This window comes from Mandrillus leucophaeus, unplaced genomic scaffold (assembly GCF_000951045.1).
Source record: "Mandrillus leucophaeus isolate KB7577 unplaced genomic scaffold, Mleu.le_1.0 Scaffold435, whole genome shotgun sequence".
Classification (NCBI taxonomy): Eukaryota; Metazoa; Chordata; class Mammalia; order Primates; family Cercopithecidae; genus Mandrillus; species Mandrillus leucophaeus.
In genome coordinates, this window is record NW_012104643.1 from 840,502 (window position 1) to 863,825 (window position 23,324).

A 23,324-nucleotide genomic window follows, 5' to 3' on the forward strand; every position below is an offset into this window, starting at 1 on the left:
AAAAAAAAAGAAGACACAAAAACCCAGCCAACACTAGAAAAAGGGGGAAATCTGATTTCCAGAGTTACCACATTATAATAGTTAAATCCCCAATTTTCAACAACAACAAAAAAAAAATCACAAGACTTACAAAGAAACAATACAGCCCATTCAAAGAAACAAAATAAACTGGGAGAAGTTATCCCTGGGTAAATTCAGACATCAGTCTTACTAGCCAATGATTTTAAAGCAACTGTCTTAAGTTGCTGAAAGAGCTAAAGCAAAAGATGGACAAAGAACCAAAGGAGGTCAGTAAAACAATGCCTGTGCCTAAGGATAATACCCACAAAGAGACAGAAATCATTTTTAAGAAGAACCGAACAGATATTCTGTACTTGGAAATTATAATAACTGAAATGAGTAAAAATCACTAGAGGGGTTCAACAACATATTTGAGCAGTCATAAGAAAGGCTCAGCCAAACTTGAAGACAGGGCAATTGAAATGGTCAAGTTTGAGGAGCAGAAAGAAAAAAAGATTGAAGAAAAGTAAATAGAGTCTAAGGTAGTTGTTGACAACCAAGTAGGTCTTACAGGAGGAGAGAAAGGGGGAAATTATTCAAAGAAACTCAAAAAAATTCAAAGGAACAAAAATGGCCAAAAACTTCCTAAAATTGATGAAAAACATGAATCTACAAATCCAAGGAGTTCAAGAAACTCCAAGTAGGATAAACTCAAAGAGATCCACACTGAGACACATTATAATCCAACAGTTGAAAGACAAAAGCAAAGAAAGAATCTCAAAAGCAACAAGAGATGTGACTTGTCACAGTCAAGGGATCTTCAGGGAGACTGGCAGCATAGTTCCCATCAGAAACCTTAAAGGCCAACAAGGTAGTGGACGATAATATTTAAAGTGCTGAAATTAAAAAACAACAACAATGCTGTCAACCAAGAATTCTATATCTGGCAAAACTGCCTTTCAAAACTTAGGGTGAGATTAGGACATTACTAGATAAACAAAAGGTAAGGGATTTGTTGCCACTAGCCAAGCCCTGCAAGAAATGCTACATAAATAAAAGGACACTAGACAGTAACTCAAAGCTGTAAAAAGAAATAGATCTTCAGTGAAACTACATACATGGACAAATATAAAAATCCAGTATTACTGTAAATTTGATTTTACTTCACTTCTTCTTTTCTACAGGATATAAAAGGCAAATGCATAAAAATAACTATAAATCTATGTTATTGACTACACAGGTATAAAGACGTAATTTGTGACATCAATGACATAAAGGGAGGGAGTGGAGCTGTGTAGAAGGAGGGTTTTGTGTGCAATTAAAGTTATGTTGGTATCAATTCAAACTAGACCGTTATGACTTTAGAATGTTATATGTCATCCCCAGGGTAACCACAAAGAAAATGCTATAGAATATACACAAAAGGAAATGAGAAGGGAATAAAAATTTGTCACCCCAAAAAATCAACTGAACACAAAAGAAGGCAGTGATGGAGACAATGAGAAACAAAAAAATTAGAAGACATACAAAAAAAATAGTAAAATGGTAGTGGTAAGTGCATCCTTATCAGCAATTACTTTAAATGCAAATAGACATAGACTTTCCCCTTAAAATGCAGAGACTGGTTAAAATCAATTTTTAAAAAACCATGATCGGCTGGGCATGGTGGCTCACACCTGTAATCCCAGCACTTTGGGAGGCCGAGGTAGGTGGATCACGAGGTCAGGAGATCGAGACCATCCTGCCTAACATGGTGAAACCCTGTCTCTACTAAAAATAAAAAAAAAATTAGACAGGCATGGTGGCGGGTTCCTGTAGTCCCAGCTACTTGGGAGGCTGAGGCAGGAGAAAGGTGTAAACCTGGGAGGTGGAGCTTGCAGTGAGCCGAGATCGCCACTGCACTCCAGCCTGGGCGACAGAGTGAGACTCTGCTGTCTCAAACAAAACAAAACAAAAAAGTCATGATCTAGCCATATGCTGTCCACAGCAGAGTCACTTTAGAACTAAAGATACAAATATGTTGAAAGTGAAAGGATGGAAAAAGATATTTAATGCAAATAATAATCAGAAGAGAGGTGGGGTGGCTATACTGTAAGACAAAACTATTTATATTTTGGAAAGTTTACAAGACTGGGCACAGTGACTCATGCCTGTCATAAACCCAGCACTGTGGGGGGCCGAGGCAGGTGGATCACCTGAGGTCAGGAGTTTGAGACCAGCCTGTCCAACATGGCGAAACTCTGTCTCTACTAAAAATACAAAAATTAGCCAGGTATGGTGTCAGGCATCTGTAATCCCAGTTACTTGGGAGGCTGAAGCACGGAGAATTGCTTGAACCCAGGAGATGGAAGTTGCAGTGAGCCGAGATCACACCACTGCACTCTAGCCTGGGCAACAGGAGTGAAACTCCATCTTAAAAAAAAAAAAATTTACAAGAGACAAAGAAAGACATTATATATTGATAAAAGAGGCAATTTTGGTACTTTGGGAGATGGAGGTGGGCAGATCATCTGAGGTTGGGAGTTCAAGACTAGTCTGGCCAACGTGGTGAAACCCTATCTCTAATAAAAATACAAACATTAGTCAGGTATGGTGGTGCACACCTGTAATCCCAGCTACTCAGGAGGCTGAGGCATGAGAATTGCATGAACCCAGGAGGCAGAGGTTGTAGTGAACCAAGATCATGCCACTGCACTCCAGCCTGGGCAACAGAGTGAGACTCTGTCTCAAAAAAAAAAAAAAAAAAAAAGTCAATTCAACAAGAGGATATAACAACTATAAATATATATGAACCAAACAACAGAGCCTCAAGATATACGAAGCAAACATTGACAGAATGAAGGGAGAAATAAATAGTTCTACAACAAATAGCTGAAGACTTCAGTACCACACTTTCAATAATCAATACAACAACCAAACAGATCAATAAGGAAACAGAGGACTTGGACAACACTAGAGACCAATTAGACATAACGTACACGCACAGAACACTTCACCTACCAACGGCAGAAGACACATTTTCTTCCAAGTGCATATGAAACATTCTTCAGGATAAACTATATGAGAGGATCCAAAACTAGTCTTAATAAATTTTAAAAGATTGAAATCACACAAAGTATTATACAAAGGAATGAAGCTAAAAATCAAAAAGAAAAGAAAAATTAAAATGTACAAATATGAGGAAATTGAATATCACACCCTTAAATAACAAACAGGTCAAAGAAGAAATCACCAAAGATATTAGGCATTCTTAAAGCTTGAATGAAAACAAAACCACAATATATCCAAACATATAAGACACACAAAGGCAGCGATGAGAGGGAAATGTATAGCTAGAAGTAACTAAATCAAAAAAGAAGAAATACCTTAAATCGATAACCTAATTGTAAACCTTAAGGAACTAGAAAAAGAAGAGAAAACTAAACCCAAAGCTACCAAAAGGGAGGACATAATAAAGGTTAGAGTAGACATAAATAAAATAAGGAATTTAAAAAAATAATAGGAAAAAAAAAAGCCTTCAATGAAACCAAAAGTTGGTTCTTTAAAAAGATCAACCAAATTGACAAACTTTTAGCTAGATTGGCTAAGAAAAAAAGGGAAGATTCAAACTGCTAAAATCAGAAATGAAAAGGATATTACTACAAATTTTTACAGGAACAAAAATGATTATAAGAGAATGCTATGAACGATTATCTGCCAACAAATTTGATAACTTAGAAGAAATAGGCAAATTCCTCAAAAGCACTCTATCCTAGCAAAACTGCCTCATGAAGAAATAGGCAAACTGAGTAGATGTAGAAAAGGAAGTTAAGTCAGTAATCAAAACCCTCCTAACACAGAAAATCACAGGACCTGATGGCTTTACTGGTTAATTCTAACAGACATTTAAAGAAGAATTAACACTGATATGTATCAAATTCTTCCATAAGATTGGAGGAAAAAAGGGCAACACTTTTGTATTAGTTCATTTTCATACTGCTAAAGAAATACCCACGACTGAGTAATGTATAAAGAAAAAGAGGTTTAATGGACTCACAGTTCCACATGGCTGGGGAGGCCTCACAATCATGGTAGAAGGCAAAGAAGGAGCAGAAGCACGTCTCATATGGCAGCTGGGGAGAGAGTGTGTGCAGGGGAACTGCCCTTTATAAAACCACCAGATCCCTTGAGATTTATCCGCTGTCCTGAGAACAGCACCCATATCAACTTCCTAAGTCATTCTATGAAGCTAGCACTACAATGATACCAAAGCAGAGAAAGACAAAACAAAGAAAACTAAAGACCAATATCCCTTAAAAACATTGATGAAAAAAATTCTCAGCAAAATACTAGCAAACTCAATTCAGGAACTTTTTAAGAGGATTCTACGCCATGATCAAATGGGTTTTGTTCCTGGACGGCAAGGATGGTTCGAGATATGAAAAGCAACCATTGAAATACACCACGTTAATAGAATGAAGGGGAAAAAAAACCCATGATCATTTCAATTGATGCAGAGAAAGCATTCGCCAAAATTCAACACCATTTCATGGTTAAAAATAAACCAAACCCAGACAAAACAACCAAGTAGAAATAGGAGGAAACTACTTCAACATAATAAAGGCCATATGTAAAAAGCCCACAGCCAACCCCATATTCAACAATGAAAGACTGAAAACTTTTCCTCTAAAATTGGGAAAAAGACACCAAGGCTTGTGTTCACCATTTGCATTCAACATAGTGTTATTCAACATTGTTCTAGCCAGGGCAATAAGGCAAGAAGGAGAAATAACAGAAACTAAAATTGGTAAGGACAATGCAACATTACTATGTTCACAGATGACATGATATTATATATAGAAATCCCCCAAAATTCCACCCCAAAACTATTCAAGCTGATTAAAGCATTCAGCAATTGCTATACACTAGCCATGAACATTGGGAAAAGGATATTAACAAAAACAGGTCCCACTTTGGGAGGCCGAGACGGGCGGATCATGAGGTCAGGAGATTGAGACCATCTTGGCTAACACGGTGAAACCCCATCTCTACTAAAAATACAAAAAACTAGCCGGGCGAGGTGGCGGGTGCCTGCAGTCCCAGCTACTCAGGAGGCTGAGGCAGGAGAACGGCGGGAACCCGGGAGGCGGAGCTTGCAGTGAGCCGAGATCGCGTCACTGCACTCCAGCCTGGGTGACAGAGCGAGACTCCATCTCAAAAAAAAAAAAAAAAAAAAAAAGTAAAAAAGAAAAACAGTTCCATTTACATAGCATCAAAAAGAATAAAATGCTTAGGAGATAAACGTAACCAAAGAGGCAAAACATCCGCACACTGAAAACTACAGAACATTGTTGAAAAAATTATTTAAAGACGAGTGGAAAGCCATCCTGTGTTCATGGATTTGAAGACAATGTTGATAAGGTAACAGCACTACCCGAAGGTAGCACAGATTCCATGCGATCCTTATCAAAATTCTCATGGTACTGTTGCAGAAATAAAAAAATCCATGCTAAACTTTGTATAGAATCTCAAGGGACCCTGAAGAGCCAAAATAGTCTTTCAAAAGAACAGAATTGGAGGACTCATACTTCTTATGTTTAAAACGCATAACAACGCCACAGTAGTCCCTGTACTGGCGTAAGGACAGATATATGGACCAATGGACTGGAACAGAGAGCCAGGAATAACCCTTGGCATATATGATCAATTGATTTTCTTTTCTTTTCTTTTTCTTTCTTTTTTTTTTTTTTTTTTTTTTTGAGACAGAGTTTCGCTCGGCTACCCAGGCTGGGGTGCAGCGGCACAATCTCGGCTCACTGCAACCTCCACCTCCTGCACTCAAGTGATTCTCCTGCCTCAGTCTCCCAAGTAGCTGGGACCACAGGCACCTGCCACCACGCCTGGCTAATTTTTTGTATTTTAGTAGAGATGGAGTTTCACCATGTTGCCCAGAGTGGTCTCGAACTCCTGAGCTCAGGTGATCCACCGGCCTCAGCCTCCCAGAGTGCTGGGATTACAGGCGTGAGCCACCGCGCCCAGCCTGAATGGACATTTTTTCCAGAGGAAATGTACGAATGGCCCATAGGCACATACAAAGACACTCGACATCACTAATTATTAGGGATGTGCAAGTCCAGACCACATGGAAATATCAGGTGGTGATTTTTTTTAAAAGGATAACAAGTGTTGGTGAAGAGAGAGAAATTGGAACCGCTGTGCACAGCTGGCGGGAGCGTAAAACGGCACAGCCGCTGTGGGGCAGTCCAGCAGCTGCTCAGAAAGCCAAACATAGACTGACTGTGTGACCCAGCCATTCCACTCCCAGCCAGAGGGACTCCTACCTGAGGAACTGGAAACAGGGACTCGGATTCCTGGGCACATTGCAATGTCCATTGCAGCTTTATTCACAAAGCCAAAGGCAGAAGCAACCCGAGGGTCCATCGACGGGTGAATCGATGAACCCAGCGGGGCCCATTCACGCACTGGAAAATGACTCTGCCTTCAACAAGGAAGGAGACCTGGACACAGACAACGACACGGACGAGGCTTGAGGACATCGTGCTCCGTGAAACAAGCCAGTCACGCCAGAACGGGTCTTGTGTGAGTCCATTTAAAAGAGGTCCTCTAGAGGACCAAACTTACAGAGAGAGGTGAGGCTGGTGGATGCGTGGGGCTCGGGGCGGGGAGTGGGAGCTGGTGTTTCATGGGGACAGAGTTTCAGTGCAGGACTATGGGAAAGCTCTGAGGGTGGGTGGTGGGGATGGTTGGACGACAATGTAAGTGGACTTAATGCTCCTATATTCACTTAAAAATGGCAAAATGGGCAGCACGGTGGCTTACTCCTGTCATCCCAGCGCTGTGGGAGGCTAAGGCAGGCGGATCACGAGGTCAAGAGATTGAGACCATCCTGGCCAACATGGCGAAACCCCGTCTCTACTAAAAATACAAAAATTAGCCGGGCGTGGTGGTAGGCACCTGTAGTCCCAGCTACTTGGGAGGCTGAGGCAGGAGACTCACTTGAACCCAGGAGGCGGAGGTTGCAGTGAGCTGAGATCGAGCCACTGCACTCCAGCCTGGATGACAGAACAAGACTCCATCTCAAAAAAAAAAAAAAAAAAATTGCAAATTGGGTTGTGTGGTGGCTGACTCCTGTCATCCCAGCACTTTGGGAGGCTGAGGTGGGAGGATCGCTTGAGGCTGGAAGTTCATGACAGCCTGGGCAACAGAGTGAGACCTCGTCTCTACAATAAACAAACAAACAAACAAGGCTAAAATGATCAATGTTAAGTCACATACATTTCACCACTGTTTTAGAAAAATGCCCTATAGCTTTCCTGCTTTAAATGATCCAATAAATTGCCCCACGCCCCCAGGCTCCTCCCCACATCTGACCCTGCCCTCACCTCTGGCTCCTCTCAGCCCCCTGTGCCCCAGCCATACCAGGTGCATGTGGACCCTCCAGGGGGCCGAGTCTATCCCTGCCCTGGGGTCTCTGCACCTGCTGTTCCCTGGTTTGCAGCTCAGCCGTCATCCCCCCCACCCCACTCAGAGGACCATCCTCTCTTGTTCCTTGGAAGCTGGTGCTGCTGCTGCAAAGGCCACGCTACTGGAAGCCTCGAAGTTGGGGGGGGACTCTGTTCTAGTCCTTGTCAAATCCCACTGCCCAGGGCAGCACCAGGACCCAGCTGGGGCTCCTCGGAACTGGCAGGAATGAAGCGGGTGGGGAGACAGGCAGAGAAGGGGGTCTGTGCAAAGACCAGGAGAAACCAGAGACAGGTGGTAGGGGAGCCGAGGCCTTCACACAGGGCAGGAGCCGTCCTGGGGGGTCTCCGTGTCTTGCAGCCCCTGTGCAGGGCATCCTTAGAGCAGGGGAAGCTCAGGGCACTGGAATGTCCAGGTCCTGCCATCCCGCAGCTTCACTTCCTGCCAGGTGATTCGGCGCCCCCAGTCGTGCCTGTCGCTCAGTGGGCCAGGGTCTGAGGGCCGTGAAGACCCAATGTGCCTCCACCTGCTGCTTCTGGACACCAGGCACTGGCTCTGAGACCCCTAGGCTTTGCTGGACACCTCCTCAGGTGTACTGGGCCAGGTGACAGGGGCCTGGCTATCCCAACACCCAGGAGCAAGCAGCCCGTCACCCGCCAGGGGCCCCGAGGCCTGGAACACCTTCCTACTGGGCCCACCCACCCAGCCCTGGACCTGTCGCACTCGGTCACACACTGGGACCCTCGGCCTATCAGCAGGTGCGCCCCCAGGAGGGTGGGTGCGGCCAGGAGCCGGGGGAGGCCCCCGTGCCAGGGAGCAGGAGGCTGCCGAGGTGGAGAGTCCCACACAGCCACCACCCCCTGTCCCCAGCACAGCCTGGGGCCTGGCCCTGAGCAGACCAAGAGTCCATCCTTGCTTTGTGACCCCCTGGACTGTGCCTGACACCCCAGGTGTCCAGCGTGGAGCTGGGGCCCGGCTCAGTGCCTGGGAGCTGACGGACCCTAGGGTCTGGCTCAGTGCTTGGGAGCTGATGGACGCTATGGCCCAGCTCAAACCTGCATCGCTGTGGTTGGGGGAGGGGAAGGCTGAGCCACCTGGGGACCCCAGCCCCAAGGATGACTCTTTGCAGTGGCCAAGCCCCCCAGGTGGCCCCCCAGGGCTGAGGGGCTCGGCTTGGGACAGCTGGTGAGAGCAGATGGTGGCTCTGACCACTGGTGCCTGGACGGCCTCTGGAGGGGTCTGTGGGGTCCCCGGCGGGTCCTCATTCATGGCGGGATTAATCCTCCTTGGGTTCCGTGTCACCCAGGCCGCCCCTTTGTCCCCACTACCCCCTGGCCAGATGATGGACAGTGACCCGCCCAGGGCTGGTCCTGGCTCAGACCCCGTCAGAGCCGCAGGGCAGGTTCTTGGCACGTCCGAGGCGGGAGGCTCCTCTGCGCTCCAGGAGGCTGTGCCCGGCCCCCCTTCCCGGCAGGAACCGGCTGCGTCCCTTTCCTTCCTTTATCTCCTGTTTTCAGCGCCTTCAACTGTGAAGACGCAAACTCTTCAAACACACTGAGCAAACAGGCCGGACTCCCGGGGCCGCATCCGGGATGTCTCAATAGCTGTGGCCTTGACGTCCACCTCGGACCCCTGCCCCGGACCCGGCCCAGTCCCCAAGGGAGGACAGCCTAGTGGGAGGCACTGCCCGGGGAGGTGCCCAGTGGGAGGGACGAAGACAGAGTCAGGGCCCCCACTTGTTTGGTGTCACTGCGTGCCAGTGGCCACAGGCGGGCGAGGCTCTTCCAGGGTGGAGGCGGGGAGGGTTGGACCACAGGCACTGAGCTGGGACGGGGGAGCTGCTGAGGGTCCCAGCTCTGCCACGGAGAAAACGCTATCTCGCTGATGCAGAGGTGCCCGGCATGCTGGAGCTGGGGGTGAGGGGACTGCTCCCCAGTGGGCCGCCAGCCCCCATGAATGCCGCAGGCACTGGCTGTGGTCAGGGAGGGCAGGGGACAGGTAGTAGGGGCCAGCAGGGGAGACCCCAGGCTTGGCCCCAGCACCCCAGGTGGGCATCAGCTTGTGAGCTGGAGCCACGGGCACGGAGTGGGGAGGCCACGAGGGCTAGTGGCCAAGGTGGGAGACCCGGGTGGGTGTGTCATGAGGACGTCTGCAGTAGAGGCCCGGGCAGCAGGCACACCCCTCCCCCCGGGTGCGAGGGACAAGGCGCCACAGCGTCAGGGAGCCCCCCATTTGCCCAGCCTGGCCTGGAGCAGACAGGTAGGCCAGGGAGAGGGGTCTGGCTGGGGCCTGGGCGCAGTCACGGCCATGAGCCAGGGGTGGGGGCTCTGGCCCACCCTCCAGACCATCCTCAAGGCCCACTGGCCCAGGCATTCCCTCCCACCCCTCCTGCCGTGCTGCAGCGGGGACTCCCGGCCTGGATATGAAAGGGAGCTTGGAGACCCCAGTGACCTCGGAAACTCCAGCTTTGGAATTGATGTCGGTGGGGTGGGGGGAGCACAGGCCCCGGAGTCCCGGAAGTGAGCAGGGAGCAGGGGTCTGCACTGTGCTGAGATCTGGGAGACCCTCCTCCAGCCCAGGTACAGGGCCAGGCAGAAGCCCAAGGTGTGCCCTGAGTTAAAGAAACCGCCACAAAGGGAGAAGGCAGGTCCCAGCTTCCGCCACAGGCCTTGCGCTCTGAGGAGTCGCCTGGGGGCCTCAGCCATGAGGGGGTGACAGATGGCAGAATGGGCCAGGTCCATTCACGTTGCTGTGCAGGTGTCTCCACCCTCCGTTTCCAGAACGTTCTCATCTTCCCAAGCTGAAACCCTGTCCCCATGAAACACCAGCTCCCCATCCCCTCTGCCAGCCCCTGGCGCCCACGGTCCATGCTCCGTTTCTGTGGGTTTCATGACTCCAGGGGCAGCACATGAGTGGCCCCTTCTGCCTTTGTCCTCTGTGTCCACCTACCTCACTCTGCACAGTGTCCCCAGCTTCCCTCGTGGAGCAGCCTGGGCCAGCCTCTCTTTTTCACGGCTGAACTCTATTCCACCGTACGGATCGGCCTCACGACGCTGGCCCAGTCCTCCATCCAGGACACATGAGCAGCTTCTGCCCTTTGTCAGTGATGCTGCTGTGAACATGGGGGTGCAAATGTCCCTCATGACCCGCCTTCAGTTCTTCCGGGGACAGACCCAGAGTGGAGTTGCTGGTCACCCCCACCGGCAGGGCACAGGGCTCCGGGTCTCCACGTCTCTGCCAACACTTCTTACTTCGTGTGTTTCTGGATCCCCGCCGTCCTACTGAGCGTGAGGCAGGTCAGAAGCTTTGAAGATGGGCTTTCCTCTTGCCCCAGAAATTCCACCTCTAAGAATTTAACTTCAGAAAGACAAACGCGGGGGAGCTGGCGCAGGGCCCCCGTGGCGGGGACTGTTACGCAAACAAAACAACAGACCTGGAGGCCAACCTAGGGTCCCCGTGGGGTCGGACGAGGTCACACCACCTGACCTGGTGCTTCCCGGAAACCTAGGGTCCATGTCACGGAGCGTTCAGGACGCTGGTGGCCAGGGAGCCAGAGGGTGGGAGCGTCTCAAGTGCAGGGCACACGGGCAGGAGGCGTTTGCAGGAGGTGTTTGCAGCGCGGACGGAGTGTCCTGTAGATGACACTGTCTGCCCTGTAGATGACGTTGGTCGGAGAGGTTTACCACGTGGCCCCCGGGAAGCCCACCCAGCCCCAGTGTGAGGTGCTAGGCTTCCGCGGCTCCCACCTGGGGCAGGCTGAGGACCCTGGGCAGGTCCAGGACCTCCAGGAGCCACTGCTTCCTCAACCCTGCCAAGGTTAATGAGGGGCCCAGAGTGAGGTGGAGGCCAAATGGGACTCAGGGCTGGAGCCTCTGGCCTGGCTGGACCAGGTCTGGCATTGGACAAGCACAGCTGACTCCCGATGTGCATGGCCAGGGGACACTCTGGGCCTCAGTTTCCCCTTGAACATGAACCTTGAAACAGATGAGCCCAGAGACCTCCCATGGTCTTCAAGGGGTTCTGGTCAGCTGGGCTGGGATCTCCAGAAATGGGGCCTTCTCCAGGGACCCCCACAAGCCACCCAGCCTGAGCATCCCATGTGCACGCCTAAGCTGAGCAGGAGCCTCCTGGCCTTCCCGCTGGCTGAGCAGTGGCCGGAGAGGAGCTCCAGCCTCGTGGGCCCTCCCCGGGCCTCGGGCACCCATGGTGAGCGGCTGGGGGAGCTGCCCAGAGGCTGGGGTTCCCTCCCAGTGGAGTGGAGTGGGGCTGAGTGTGAGACAGGCTGGCTGACCACCGTTTCCAGGGACCCTGTGCCCAAGGCCAGCCCTGCCCTCCAGCAGCTTTGCCATCTAGGAAGGTGCCAGGCGGGACGGGCCCTTCTCCTCTCCCTTCCGATTCTCAGAAGCTGCTGGGGGTGGGGGCGTCCTGGGCCTCAGGGCACAGAGCTGCAAATCCTTCCTGATCCAGGCCTCTCCCCTGCCACAGCCCCTCCCCGAGAGCAAACACACGTGGCTGGCGCAGGAAAGAGCAGGGTGCCCTGCGTGGCCTGGCCTGGCTTGGGGCCAACACTCCCTGCTACATAAGCTGGGGCCCCCAGGGGAGCAAGCACCCGGCCCAGCTCCCTCCCTGCCCGTCCGCGCCCCCCACCTGTGCCAGTCCCCAGGATGGGTGCCCTGAGCACGTGCCGGACGCTGGTGTTGGCTCTGGCGGCCGTGCTCCTGGTGCAGCAGGCAGGTAAGAGCCCCCCGACTCAGCCCCCTCTAGGATGCCGTCTTCACGGTGGGAATCTCTGCAGGGCGCTTGCCTGGGAGCTTCTCCTGCAGAGTGGACGGGCAGATCCCCCTAGGATCCTGAGTATCCTGGATGGGACCCTACGTGTCCCCAGCACAGAGCTCTCTGGCCCCATGGGCCCACAGTGTCAGGGAACTCAGGGACTGGTTTGGATGGGATGTCCAGGGGAAGTTGGGCCCCTGACTGCAGGGCAAGGACCCTGGGAGACCACCGAAAGGGTCTTGGTCTTGGGGGTGAGACAGGAGTGGGCAATGGGGGAGGGGGCCACGGCTGCGGGTCTCTCTGGAGCCCTGTGAGGCCCAGGCATCACAGTAAGCAGGGGTGGGCTTAGTGTGGGCCCCTGCCCAGGACCGGCTTTGCCCTTCACGACCAGCCTGGGGATCACAGCTGGCAGGGCAGGTGAGGGCACCACCCTCAAGGGTTGCACAGCCAGCCGCGAGAGCCCTGGCCTCAACCCACGCGTGACTCCCACAGGTCATCTGCGGGCATCTCAGGCCGCACGGGCTGCCTGGCTCTCAGCCAAGCATTTTCCCTCGTCTGCCATCTCTTGGCCAGAGCTGCAGCTTTAATACTTACTGTCAACAGAGAAAGATGCGGCCCCAGGGGCCACCTGGAGACACCCAGCCGGGCTGGCCAAGAGGCAGCTGCAGTCCCTCCCTGCCCTGCCGTCCACTCCCTCCCAAGCTTGGGGTCTGGGCTGGGCAGGCGAGGCTCCCCGGGGGCTCTCTCTGTCTGTGGAAGGGAGGCTGGGTGGTCAGCAGGGCTGGAGGTAGGCGGCTTCCCCCAGTGGCTCCCAGCCTGGGCCCGGGGGGAGCTGCCTCTGACCACAAAGTTTGGGCGCTGGTTTGACCAGAATAGCCACATCCTTGCATCTAGTTCTTCCAGGCCATGCAGCCTGGGCTCCCCTCACCCGAGCAGGCAGGGCCCAGGGACTGTCAGCCCCCACGTCCTCCAGTCCTCCATGCACATCCAAGTTGGGGAGATCAAGCCCTCGGCAGGGACTGTGCTTTAGTCACAAGATGCACGTCCTATGGCCGGGGCAAGGCGGGCCCTGCACAGAGCTGCTTCACGTTAGGGGACACACCCCAGGGTGATGGGAGGGCTGGTGGCGGGCGCTTCTCTGGCCTCAAGATGGAGGCCCAGGTGGCCCAGTCCAACGAGGGCACGGCATGGAGCAGATGACCAAGGGCGGTCAGCCTGGGTGGGGAGGGTCTGCCTGGGTGGGGAAGGGCTGCCTGGGGCTGCCAGGGGCTGCTGGGGTGGGGAGGGGCTCCCTGGGGTAGGGAGGGGCTGCCTGGGGTGGGCACCAGTGCGTGGGAGTGGCTGAGTGGGCCGGCACACATGGGCAGGGCTGTGGGCTGGGGGTTGGGGTGGAGGACACAGGGAGCGGCTGGCCTTCTGGGAAAGGCAGTGAACCTGGACCTCTGGAGGCGGCCCCTGCTGTGGTTCCCAGATGTCAGCAGGACCTGACTGGAAAAGCCAGGCAGGGCCAGGCCAGAGCACAAACCACAGGGGCCAGCCCCTCGCTGAGCCCTGACCGTGCTGTGGGGGCTGGGGCCTCACCTCCCGCCTCCCCAGGAAGCACAGGTTTGGGCTGGGCCATCTCAGATCAGGCTCCAGGGAGGAGCTCTGGGGTCCGGTGAAGGGGGCACCCCAACCCAAACCGAGCAGACAATGGCCTGGGGGCCAGGGGGCCTCAGAGTCCTGGGGGTTGGAGTTGCCTCTTCCCAGGCTCTCAGCCCAGAGTCCAGCCTCCATGGGACTGGTGGGTGAGGCCTTGCCCGGAGGCGGTGGTCAGCCTGGGGGACTTTGGCGCCATCCCAGTATCTGCAGCCTCACAGCCCCGAGGCCTGCCCCCACCCCGCCCCACTCGCCCGGACTTAGGGATCGAAACTGGTTCTGGGCTTAGGTTTCTGCTAAGTCACGCCTGGAAGGTTCCAAGTGTGTCCTCCCAACAAAGCTGGCCTTTGTCCTTCTCCAGGGGACGTGTGGGATGAGGCGGAATCCCCCCTTGGGGCGGCCAACGCCTTTTCCTGATTCCATTTTCTCCCGCATCACTTCAGAAGGAGGCACCATCCCCGCATGTCAGTTGGGGAGGGCTGGGGTCCCTGGACAGATGCAGGTCGTGCCTGGGGCAGCTCAGGGCTCCCTGCTGGAAGCTTCTATCCCGCAGGCTTTCCATAGCATTGAGTGGCGGGGGAGGCATCTGTGGTTGACGGTTGGGGTGGCCTGAGCGGCTAGGGAGAAGTCCCGGCCTTGACCAGAGTGTGCCGTGCGGGTGACCCTGCAGAGCGTGGAGACCGTCACCGTGGACCCCACATGAGGCTGCCGCACCAGGGATGTGGCCGGGTCCACGGTCAGGTTCGTGGCCGGCAGCCACATCTGGTTCCTCACTGACTCCCATCCCCTCTTCCCACAGAGACCCAGGGCCCTGCGGAGCCGAGCTGGGGCAGTGCAGGGCACACCACAGATGGCGGTACGTGGCCAGGCTCGGGGCGGGGGGGTTCCTGACCAGGCTGGAGGTGCTGGGATTTGGGCTGGGGCAGGCAGAGGCCTCTCCGAGCAGCCATGTGTCCGACAGAGACCCTCCCTGGGTCCCCTGCCCAGGACAATGCCCGGCACCTGAGGCGGAGCTGGACGCTCCAAAGAAGAGGAAAGTGCAAAGCAGAGAGACGTGCACACACACACACACACACGTGCAGGCACATGTGCGCCCATACTTGCACCAGCACACACACGTGTGCACACAGGCCAAAACACAAGGCAGCAGTGTTTGTGAGCAGACAGGGCCAAGGGTGAAGGGGCTGCCTTGCCCCCAGCCCATCAGTTTCGGGCTCCCCTTCAACTCTGGTGGCTGGCGAGGAGGGTGGGACCCGGGGAGGGTGTCTCTGCTGCCCCTTCCCGGCCACGTTCCTGGGGTGACCGGCCTTCGCCCACAGGCGCCCCGACGTCCTCGCCCACCCGGCGTGTGAGCTTTGTTCCACCCGTCACTGTCTTCCCCAGCCTGAGCCGTAAGCAGACGCCGTCCCTGCCGGCTGGGAAGGGGGTGTTTGCCAGCCCCAAAGGTGGGGGCCCAGATCTAGGGGTGCAGCTGCCACCAGGTGGGGCCATTGGGCCAGACCCAGAGTCCTCCCTCTGGGCGGTCTCCTGATCACTGGCCGCCCTGGGGGATGGGGACGGGTCAGGGGTCTTGGAGCGAAACAGAGGCAGCCCAGGGTGAACCAGGCAGGGCACAGCCAGCAGCCGACCATGGGCTTTTCTGCTCCAAAAACCAGGGCACCTCAGCCCAGGGGAGGCTACCCCGTGGGGGGCTGGCATGGGGGTGGGTCTCATCCCACGCTCCCCACAGCCCTGAACCCGGCACACAACGGGCGGGTGTGCAGCACCTGGGGCGACTTCCACTACAAGACCTTCGACGGTGACGTCTTCCGCTTCCCTGGCCTCTGCAACTACGTGTTCTCTGAGCACTGCGGCGCCGCCTATGAGGACTTCAACGTCCAGCTACGCAGAGGCCTGGTGGGCTCCAGGCCTGTGGTCACCCGTGTTGTCATCAAGGCCCAGGGGCTGGTGCTAGAGGCGTCCAATGGCTCTGTCCTCGTCAACGGGCAGCGGTGAGCCGGCCACCCTGGGGAGAGGCGAGGGCCGGGCCACGTGGTGTGACCTCCCCACACGGCCGTGTCTGACCTGGGCCAGGGCGGGGGTGGGGTTGGGCGGGTGGGCAGGCAGCCGGGAGGGCTGGGCCCAGGGAGAGACCCAGCTGTCTGTGCAGGGAGGAGCTGCCTTACAGCCGCACTGGGCTCCTGGTGGAGCAGAGCGGGGACTACGTCAAGGTCAGCATCCGGCTGGTCCTGACCTTCCTGTGGAACGGAGAGGACAGTGCCCTGGTGAGGAAGCCCTCTCGTCCCTTGCCCCTCCAGGCCTGGCCACAAAACTCCCACAGGGGTCGAGGGATGCCTCCCTGGGCTTGGGGTCCCAGGGCTTGGGGCATGTTGCCAGTGGGGGGATCAGAAGTCCTGAGGCTGGAGCTGCTCCTCCCCTACTCTCAGCTGGAGCTGGACCCCAAATACGCCAACCAGACCTGTGGCCTGTGCGGGGACTTCAACGGCCTCCCAGCCTTCAACGAGTTCTATGCCCACAGTGAGTGCCACCTGGGCGAGGGGGCGGTGACCGATTATGTCAGCCAGCCAAGGGTCACAGTCCCATGGAGGCTGGGAGGGGTGGAGTGGGAACCAGGCACCGGGCAGGGAGGGGTCACAAGGGCTGTGCCCTACATGGTGGGAGGAGCGCCCCTCGGGCACATCGGGCCCCAGGCAGGAGTGGGAATCCTCTGGCCTGGGCTCAGGAAGTGGGAGCCCATACCCTGTCCCCAGGATCCCCTCAGAGCCACCACACTCCTGCTTTCTTCCCGGGCTTTCTTCCCGGCAGACGCCAGACTGACCCCGCTCCAGTTTGGGAACCTGCAGAAGTTGGATGGGCCCACGGAGCAGTGCCCGGACCCGCTGCCCTTGCTGGCCAGCAACTGCACAGATGAGGTGAGTTTCCCCCCAACCCCCAGCTCCTGGGCAGGGACGGCCTCCAGAGGTGAGCCCCTCGCTCCTGGGCAGGGACGGCCTCCAGAGGTGAGCCCCTCGCTCCTGGGCAGGGATGACCTCCAGGTCCAGGGGTAGCCAGGCCGAGGTCTGAGGAACGTTCCCAGCTGGAGGAGAGATGGTGGCGTTGGAGGGAGGCCTGGCAGCCACCCTCTGTGTGCTCAGTTCCACGGTACACACTGTCCAAGTGTGGTGATGCATGTGTTCCTCAGGCCACGCGTGTGACAAGCTGTGCGAGCAAATATAGGCCCATGCTGCACGGTCTGGGCTGAGGGTGGGTACTCGGGGAGCCTGGAGCCAGCTCTTCCCACCAGCAGGGGGACTCAGAAGGGGCCTGGAGGCTCCAGGATCCCTAAATCAGCAGAATCTCTGAGCCTTAAATTGGGCATTGAATGACAGCAGCAGCCCCCCGGGAGCTGGGCCCCACAGCCGGCAGCCCGGGGCCTGGGAAGGGAGGACACTCAGCACTGGACTGCCCTGAACTTGCCAGGCTACCCGGAGAGACAGGGCCTGCGCCTCTCCTCCTTGGCTCCGCCTCCTGGGGCGGGGTCTGCATCTTTCTTCAGAGAGGCGGGGCCTCCACCTCCCCTCCTTGGTTCTGCCTCCTGGGGCGGGGTCTGCACCTGCCCTCCTTGGCTCCGCCTCATGGGGGCGGGGCCTGCACCTGCCCTCCTTGGCTCCGCCTCTGGGGCGGGGTCTGCACCTCCCCTCCTTGGCTCTGCCTCCTGGGGCGGGGTCTGCACCTGCCCTCCTTGGCTCCGCCTCCTGGGGCGGGGTCTGCACCTTTCTTCAGAGAGGCGGGGCCTCCACCTCCCCTCCTTGGCTCCGCCTCCTGGGGCGGGGTCTTCACCTGCCCTCCTTGGCTCCGCCTCATGGGGCGGGGCCTGCACCTGCCCTCCTTGGCTCCACCTCTGGGGCGGGGTCTGCACCTCCCCTCCTTGGCTCTGCCTCCTGGGGCGGGGTCTGCACCTGCCCTCCTTGGCTCCGCCTCCTGGGGCAGGGTCTGCACCTTTCTTGGGGGCTCACTTCGTGGGCAGGCACATCCCGGGTGGGGGATTCAGAGTCATGGGTCACTCCCCAAGGGCCAAGCAGAGCTCTGCACCGGCAGCTACACAGCCACAGTGGGTGGAAGGGATGGGACTGGGTACAAGAAACCCCGATGGGGAGAGGGCTTCCCAGCCTGGCCTGCCATGGGTCCTGTTCCAGCACTGTGGCAGCCCCCATGGAGGGCAGGGGTGCCCAGCCTGGCCCACTGTGCTCCCCAGGAAGGCATTTGCCACCACACCCTGCTGGGGCCGGCCTTTGCAGAGTGCCACGCACTGGTGGACAGCGCCCCATACCTGGCTGCCTGCGCCCAGGACCTGTGCCGCTGCCCCACCTGCCCGTGCGCCACCTTTGTGGAATACTCACGCCAGTGCGCCCACGCGGGGGGCCAGCCGCAGAACTGGAGGCACCCTGAGCTCTGCCGTGAGTGCTCCCAGGGCCTTTGCCAAGGATTGCGCTGGAGAGAAGGGGCAGGGGGAGCGCTTTGGGGGCCATAGGCGGGTGGGGAGGCCTGGGGGACAGGGATGGAGGGCAAAGGACACAACCCAGGCATAGTGGGCAGAGGCCACCCCAGGACCCCAGGAGGGGATGGTGCCTCCGGGGGCTGCAGGAGAAGAAGAGGCTGTGCAGGTGGCGGGGACTGCGACTGGAGGGAGGAGCTGCTATGATGAGGGGCATCAGGGCCACCCTGAGGCCCAGCTCTGGCTTCTGCGGACTTGGCGGCAAGTGGAAGGCGGTGGAAGGTGGCTGGGGCTGACCACGCGGGCAGTACAGGGCCCTTCCCCTGGCCCAGCCCCGCCTCCTTTTGTGCAGCCCGGACCTGCCCCGTCAACATGCAGCACCGGGAGTGTGGCTCACCCTGCGTGGACACCTGCTCCAACCCCCAGCGTGCGCAGCTCTGCGAGGACCACTGTGTGGACGGCTGCTTCTGCCCCCCAGGCAGGTCTCGCATGTTTTCAGGTCCCTGTTCCCAGCCCTGCCCCCAGCCTCATCAGGCCTGGAAGCAGAGCCCCTCATGCCAGAGGGTCCCACCAGAGGGCCCAGGGTGGGAAGGGCACTGGCTGGGAGGGTGCCGGAAAACCCGACGATGCGTAGAGGGAGGCAGAGCAGTGCCATGAGCCAGTTGGGTCTGGTAGGGAAACTGAGGCCCAGAGGTGCTTGGTGTTCATCCAAGTGGGTGGGGCTCAGGGCAGGGGTGGTGTCCTGGAGCAGGAGTTCCTCCCTGAGGGAGGTGGCTTGTCCCCAAGGCTGGGGTCTTCTGACCTTGGTGTCCCCCGTGCATGGGCCGGTCCTGCCTCACGCCCTGCCCCACAGGCACGGTGCTGGATGATGTCACGCACTCTGGCTGCCTGCCCCTCGGGCAGTGCCCCTGCACCCACGGTGGCCGCACCTACAGCCCGGGCGCCTCCGTCAACACCACCTGCAGCTCCTGGTACCTATGAACCCGCCAGCCTCTGCCTGGGGTGGGGTGTGGAGCTCCTGGTGTGCACCCGCCAGCCTCTGCCTGGGGTGGGGGTGTGGAGGGTGGAGCCCACCTCCTCCTGACATGTCTGTTCTGCTCATGGCCTCCCTCCCCAGCACCTGCTCTGGGGGGCTGTGGCAGTGCCAGGACCTGCCGTGCCCTGGCACCTGCTCCGTGCAGGGCGGGGCCCACATCACCACCTATGACGAGAAACTTTACGACCTGCATGGCGACTGCAGCTACGTTCTCTCCAAGGTCTGGGTACAGGGCCGGGTCTTCGAACACCCAGGTCCTCCCGGGATCCTCACGCCCCTTCCACCCAGGGGAGGCCTCCACGATGGTCATAGAGGGCCGGATGTTCCTGCTGGGGGGAAGCCCTGGGTCCCCATGATGGTCATAGATGGGTGGTTCTCCCTGCTGAGCATCACGGGGCCAAGAAGCCCCCAGGCCCTGAGACAAGCTGCTGGGAGGTGACCAGAGGTGCCAAGGGACACCTCCTCACAGAGCCACATCCCCCACATGGGCATCCCCAGCACGCTTTTGGGGGGCCCCCACATCATCGAGCCAGGCCCAATGCACGCATGGGTCCTTCCCCCAGAAATGTACTGATGGCAGCTTCACCGTGCTGGCCGAACTGCGGAAGTGTGGACTGACGGACAACGAGAACTGCCTGAAGGCCGTGACGCTCAGCCTAGACGGCGGGGACACGGTGAGTTACTCTTAGCATGGACGGCGGGGACACGGTAAGGGCCTGGCTGGGGCCCTGGGCTGGGACAGGAAGGGGCGTGCGAAGATGTGCAGGGAGTGAGCACGGTCAGGTCCCCCCTCCAGCCCCGAGGTGGGGTCCCCCCTCCCGCCTTGAGGTGGGGTCCCCCCACCCGCCCTCAGGTCAGGTCCCCCCTCCAGCCCCAAAGTCAGGTCCCCCCTCCAGCTCCAAGGTCAGGCCCTCCCGGGAGGGAAATGCAGAGTCCACCGCAGGTCCAGGCCTGAGCTTCTTGTGGGCTGTCCCCAGTGGGGGCCCCTGGGCAGGCCACCCCCTCATTTGAGAGTCGGGAACAGGTTCCTCCGCAGAGCTGACCTCCTGCCCGCCTCCTCCCACAGGCCATCCGGGTCCAGGCAGACGGCAGCGTGTTCCTCAACTCCATCTACACGCAGCTGCCCCTGTCGGCAGGTACGTGGCTCTCCCAGGACGGCTGGGCCGGGTGGCGCCTCCTAGCAGGGGCAGCTCCCACGATCTGGGCAGCGTCTGCTCCATCCCCTGCTAGCTCTCCGTGGCCCTGGGCAGCTCCAAGAGCTTCCTGTGCTCGGTTTCTCATCTGCAGAGTGGGAATGCCAGGCTCCCATCCAGGTAGCTGTGGGGAACCCACATCCAGCTCGCTCAGTCCCACTCTGTCAGGGAGCCCAGAGTCTCCACCTGAGCCGGCTTGGCGGCCACAGGCCTGGGACAGGGAGCATGAGGGCTCCTGGCCACTCCTGGGTCTCATTCCCGGGTCTCAGTGGGGTGGCCCGGCCCACTGGATGCCCTGCCCCTCCAATCTGGCCACATCTGGCCCTGCACCCCTGACCGGCCTCTCTCCCACACTCCTGGCAGCCAACATCACCCTGTTCACACCCTCGAGCTTCTTCATCGTGGTGCACACAGGCCTCGGGCTGCAGCTGCTGGTGCAGCTGGTGCCGCTCATGCAGGTGTTTGTCAGGCTGGACCCCGCCCACCAGGGCCAGATGTGCGGTGAGGCTGGGCAGGAGCCTTCGGGGACGGGGCCTGGACTAGCGCCAGGCTGCAGGGAGGGGCAGGCAGAGGCGGGCAGGGGACAAGGGAGAGGGCTGCTCCCAGAGCATGGTGGAGACCCTGGTGCCGCCAGCACAGGACGCCAACATCTGACTGGCGGCCCCGGAAGCAACCAGCCTGGAGGATGGAGTGGGCAGCCCTGCCCTGGCTCAGGCCAGCTTTGCACAGGGGCTGCCCCCCACTGGGGCTTATCTGCAGAGGGTTCTGGAAGCAGAATCCTGGGACAGAGCTCCCAGCCGTTCCACCCTGTGTGGTGCCTGGAGGGATGGCAGGGGCGCGGAGCCGGGTGGGCCCAACCGCGGCTGCTGACATCCCCCAACCCTGGCTCGCAGGCCTGTGTGGGAACTTCAACCAGAACCAGGCTGACGACTTCGCAGCCCTCAGCGGGGTGGTGGAGGCCACAGGCGCAGCCTTCGCCAACACCTGGAAGGCCCAGGCCGCCTGCGCCAATGCCAGGAACAGCTTTGAGGACCCCTGCTCCCTCAGTGTGGAGAATGGTACTCCTGGCCCCCACGCCCACAGTCACCCCAGGCTCAAGTGCCACCTAGCACCTTCCTGTCCCCTGGGCCACGGGTGGGATTGGGGACCCCATGGAGGCCGGTGGGAGGCATCGGGACGAGGTGCTTGGGACCAGGCGGCCAGAATCCCCTAAGGTGCGGCAGGTAAGCCCCAAATTCCAGCTCACTGTTCCCCAGGCTGAGGGGGTGCAGGCCTGTGTGTCGGGGGTGTGGGCTTTGTGGCAGGGCATGGAGATGGGGCCGGGTCTTCCCCACAGAGAACTACGCCCGGCACTGGTGCTCACGCCTGACTGACCCCACCGGCTCCTTCTCGCGCTGCCACTCTGTCATCAACCCCAAGCCCTTCCACTCGGTAAGAGGCCGTGAGGCCAGATCCCTACCCCTGGGTGGGATGGGTGGGGGAGCCCTGGCGGGCTGGGGTCCCTGACGCCCCGACGCCCGCCCACCTCCGCAGAACTGCCTGTTTGACACCTGCAACTGTGAGCGGAGCGAGGACTGCCTGTGCGCCGCGCTGTCCTCCTATGTGCACGCCTGTGCCGCCAAAGGCGTGCAGCTCAGCGGCTGGAGGGACGGCGTCTGCAGTGAGTGCCTGCACTGGAGGGGGGATGTGTCCACGCTGCGTGGGGTGCGGGGGACCCTGGCCGGCAGCAGCCGTCACTCACACGGTTCTCAGCCCAGAGCTTTGTGCCTCCTCATCCCAGCCTCGCAAGAACCTTGTATCCTTGCGATCACCACATCACAGACAGGGATGCTGAGTTGAAGATGGGGTGGGCGGGGCCTGGCCAGGCTGCTCGGCCGCTGACCTGTCCTCCCTGGCCCCACCGACCATAGCCAAGTACATGCAGCACTGCCCCAAGTCCCAGCGCTATGCCTACGTGGTGGACGCCTGCCAGCCGACTTGCCGAGGCCTGAGTGAGGCCGACGTCACCTGCAGCGTTTCCTTTGTGCCTGTGGACGGCTGCACCTGCCCCACGGGCACCTTCCTCAATGACGCGGGCGCCTGTGTGCCCGCCCGGGAGTGCCCCTGCTATGTTCACGGCACCGTGCTGGCTCCTGGGGAGGTCGTGCACGACGAAGGCGCTGTGTGGTAAGGGGCTGGGCAGGGGGGAAAGCAGGTCCCCGAGTGCTCCTCAAAGCCACCTCCTGCCCTCCCCGAAGGCTTCTGTGCCTCCCCACGAGGGTTCTGAGACACGAGGGGCCAGGCTGGGGAGGGCAGCGCAGGGTGGACCCAGCACATTCTAAAGAGAAAATTCCCGGCTGGGAAAGAGGCCAGGAGTGGAGGTGGCCCTGGGAGGACGCCTGCTGGCTGTTCTCAGCTGGGTCCAAACAGCAGCCCCTGCCAGGAAAGGTGGGTGGCCCCCACTCCCACCCTGGGTTCAAAGGCTGCTGCTAACCGCAGGGTCCTGGCTGCTTTGTCGCCCACCTGTGTGTATTTACCCACGCGCCTCCCAGCGAACAGTGGCAGGCACTGTCCGGTCTCACGAGGAGGAGGCCAGGCTGGGGAGGCCCAGCCCTCTGTGGGTGCTCGGGAGCCTGGGGGTGGGGTCTGTGGGGTGAGAGTGGCAGGTCCAGGCCGGGCTGTCCATCTCTTGTAGTTCGTGTGAGGGTGGGAAGCTGAGCTGCCTGGGAGCCTCTCTGCAGAAAAGCACAGGTAAGTGCCACCCCGCCCC

At 58.0% G+C, this 23,324-nt stretch overlaps 1 protein-coding gene across 1 annotated transcript in view; it reads left to right on the plus strand.

Annotated features, from left to right (window-relative positions):
• Positions 1–23,324, plus strand: part of LOC105549364 (mucin-5B-like) — a 133,229-nt gene that overhangs the window by 62,271 nt on the left and 47,634 nt on the right. Inside the window, 19 exon segments of the mRNA XM_011993868.1 lie at positions 12,118–12,195; positions 14,672–14,728; positions 15,192–15,353; positions 15,602–15,863; positions 16,022–16,136; positions 16,299–16,389; positions 16,678–16,784; positions 18,107–18,308; positions 18,699–18,851; positions 19,200–19,317; positions 19,464–19,602; positions 19,946–20,056; positions 20,449–20,518; positions 20,939–21,076; positions 21,469–21,633; positions 21,912–22,006; positions 22,109–22,235; positions 22,486–22,741; positions 23,250–23,305. Of these exon segments, the coding sequence (XP_011849258.1) occupies positions 12,118–12,195; positions 14,672–14,728; positions 15,192–15,353; positions 15,602–15,863; positions 16,022–16,136; positions 16,299–16,389; positions 16,678–16,784; positions 18,107–18,308; positions 18,699–18,851; positions 19,200–19,317; positions 19,464–19,602; positions 19,946–20,056; positions 20,449–20,518; positions 20,939–21,076; positions 21,469–21,633; positions 21,912–22,006; positions 22,109–22,235; positions 22,486–22,741; positions 23,250–23,305 (2,502 nt within the window).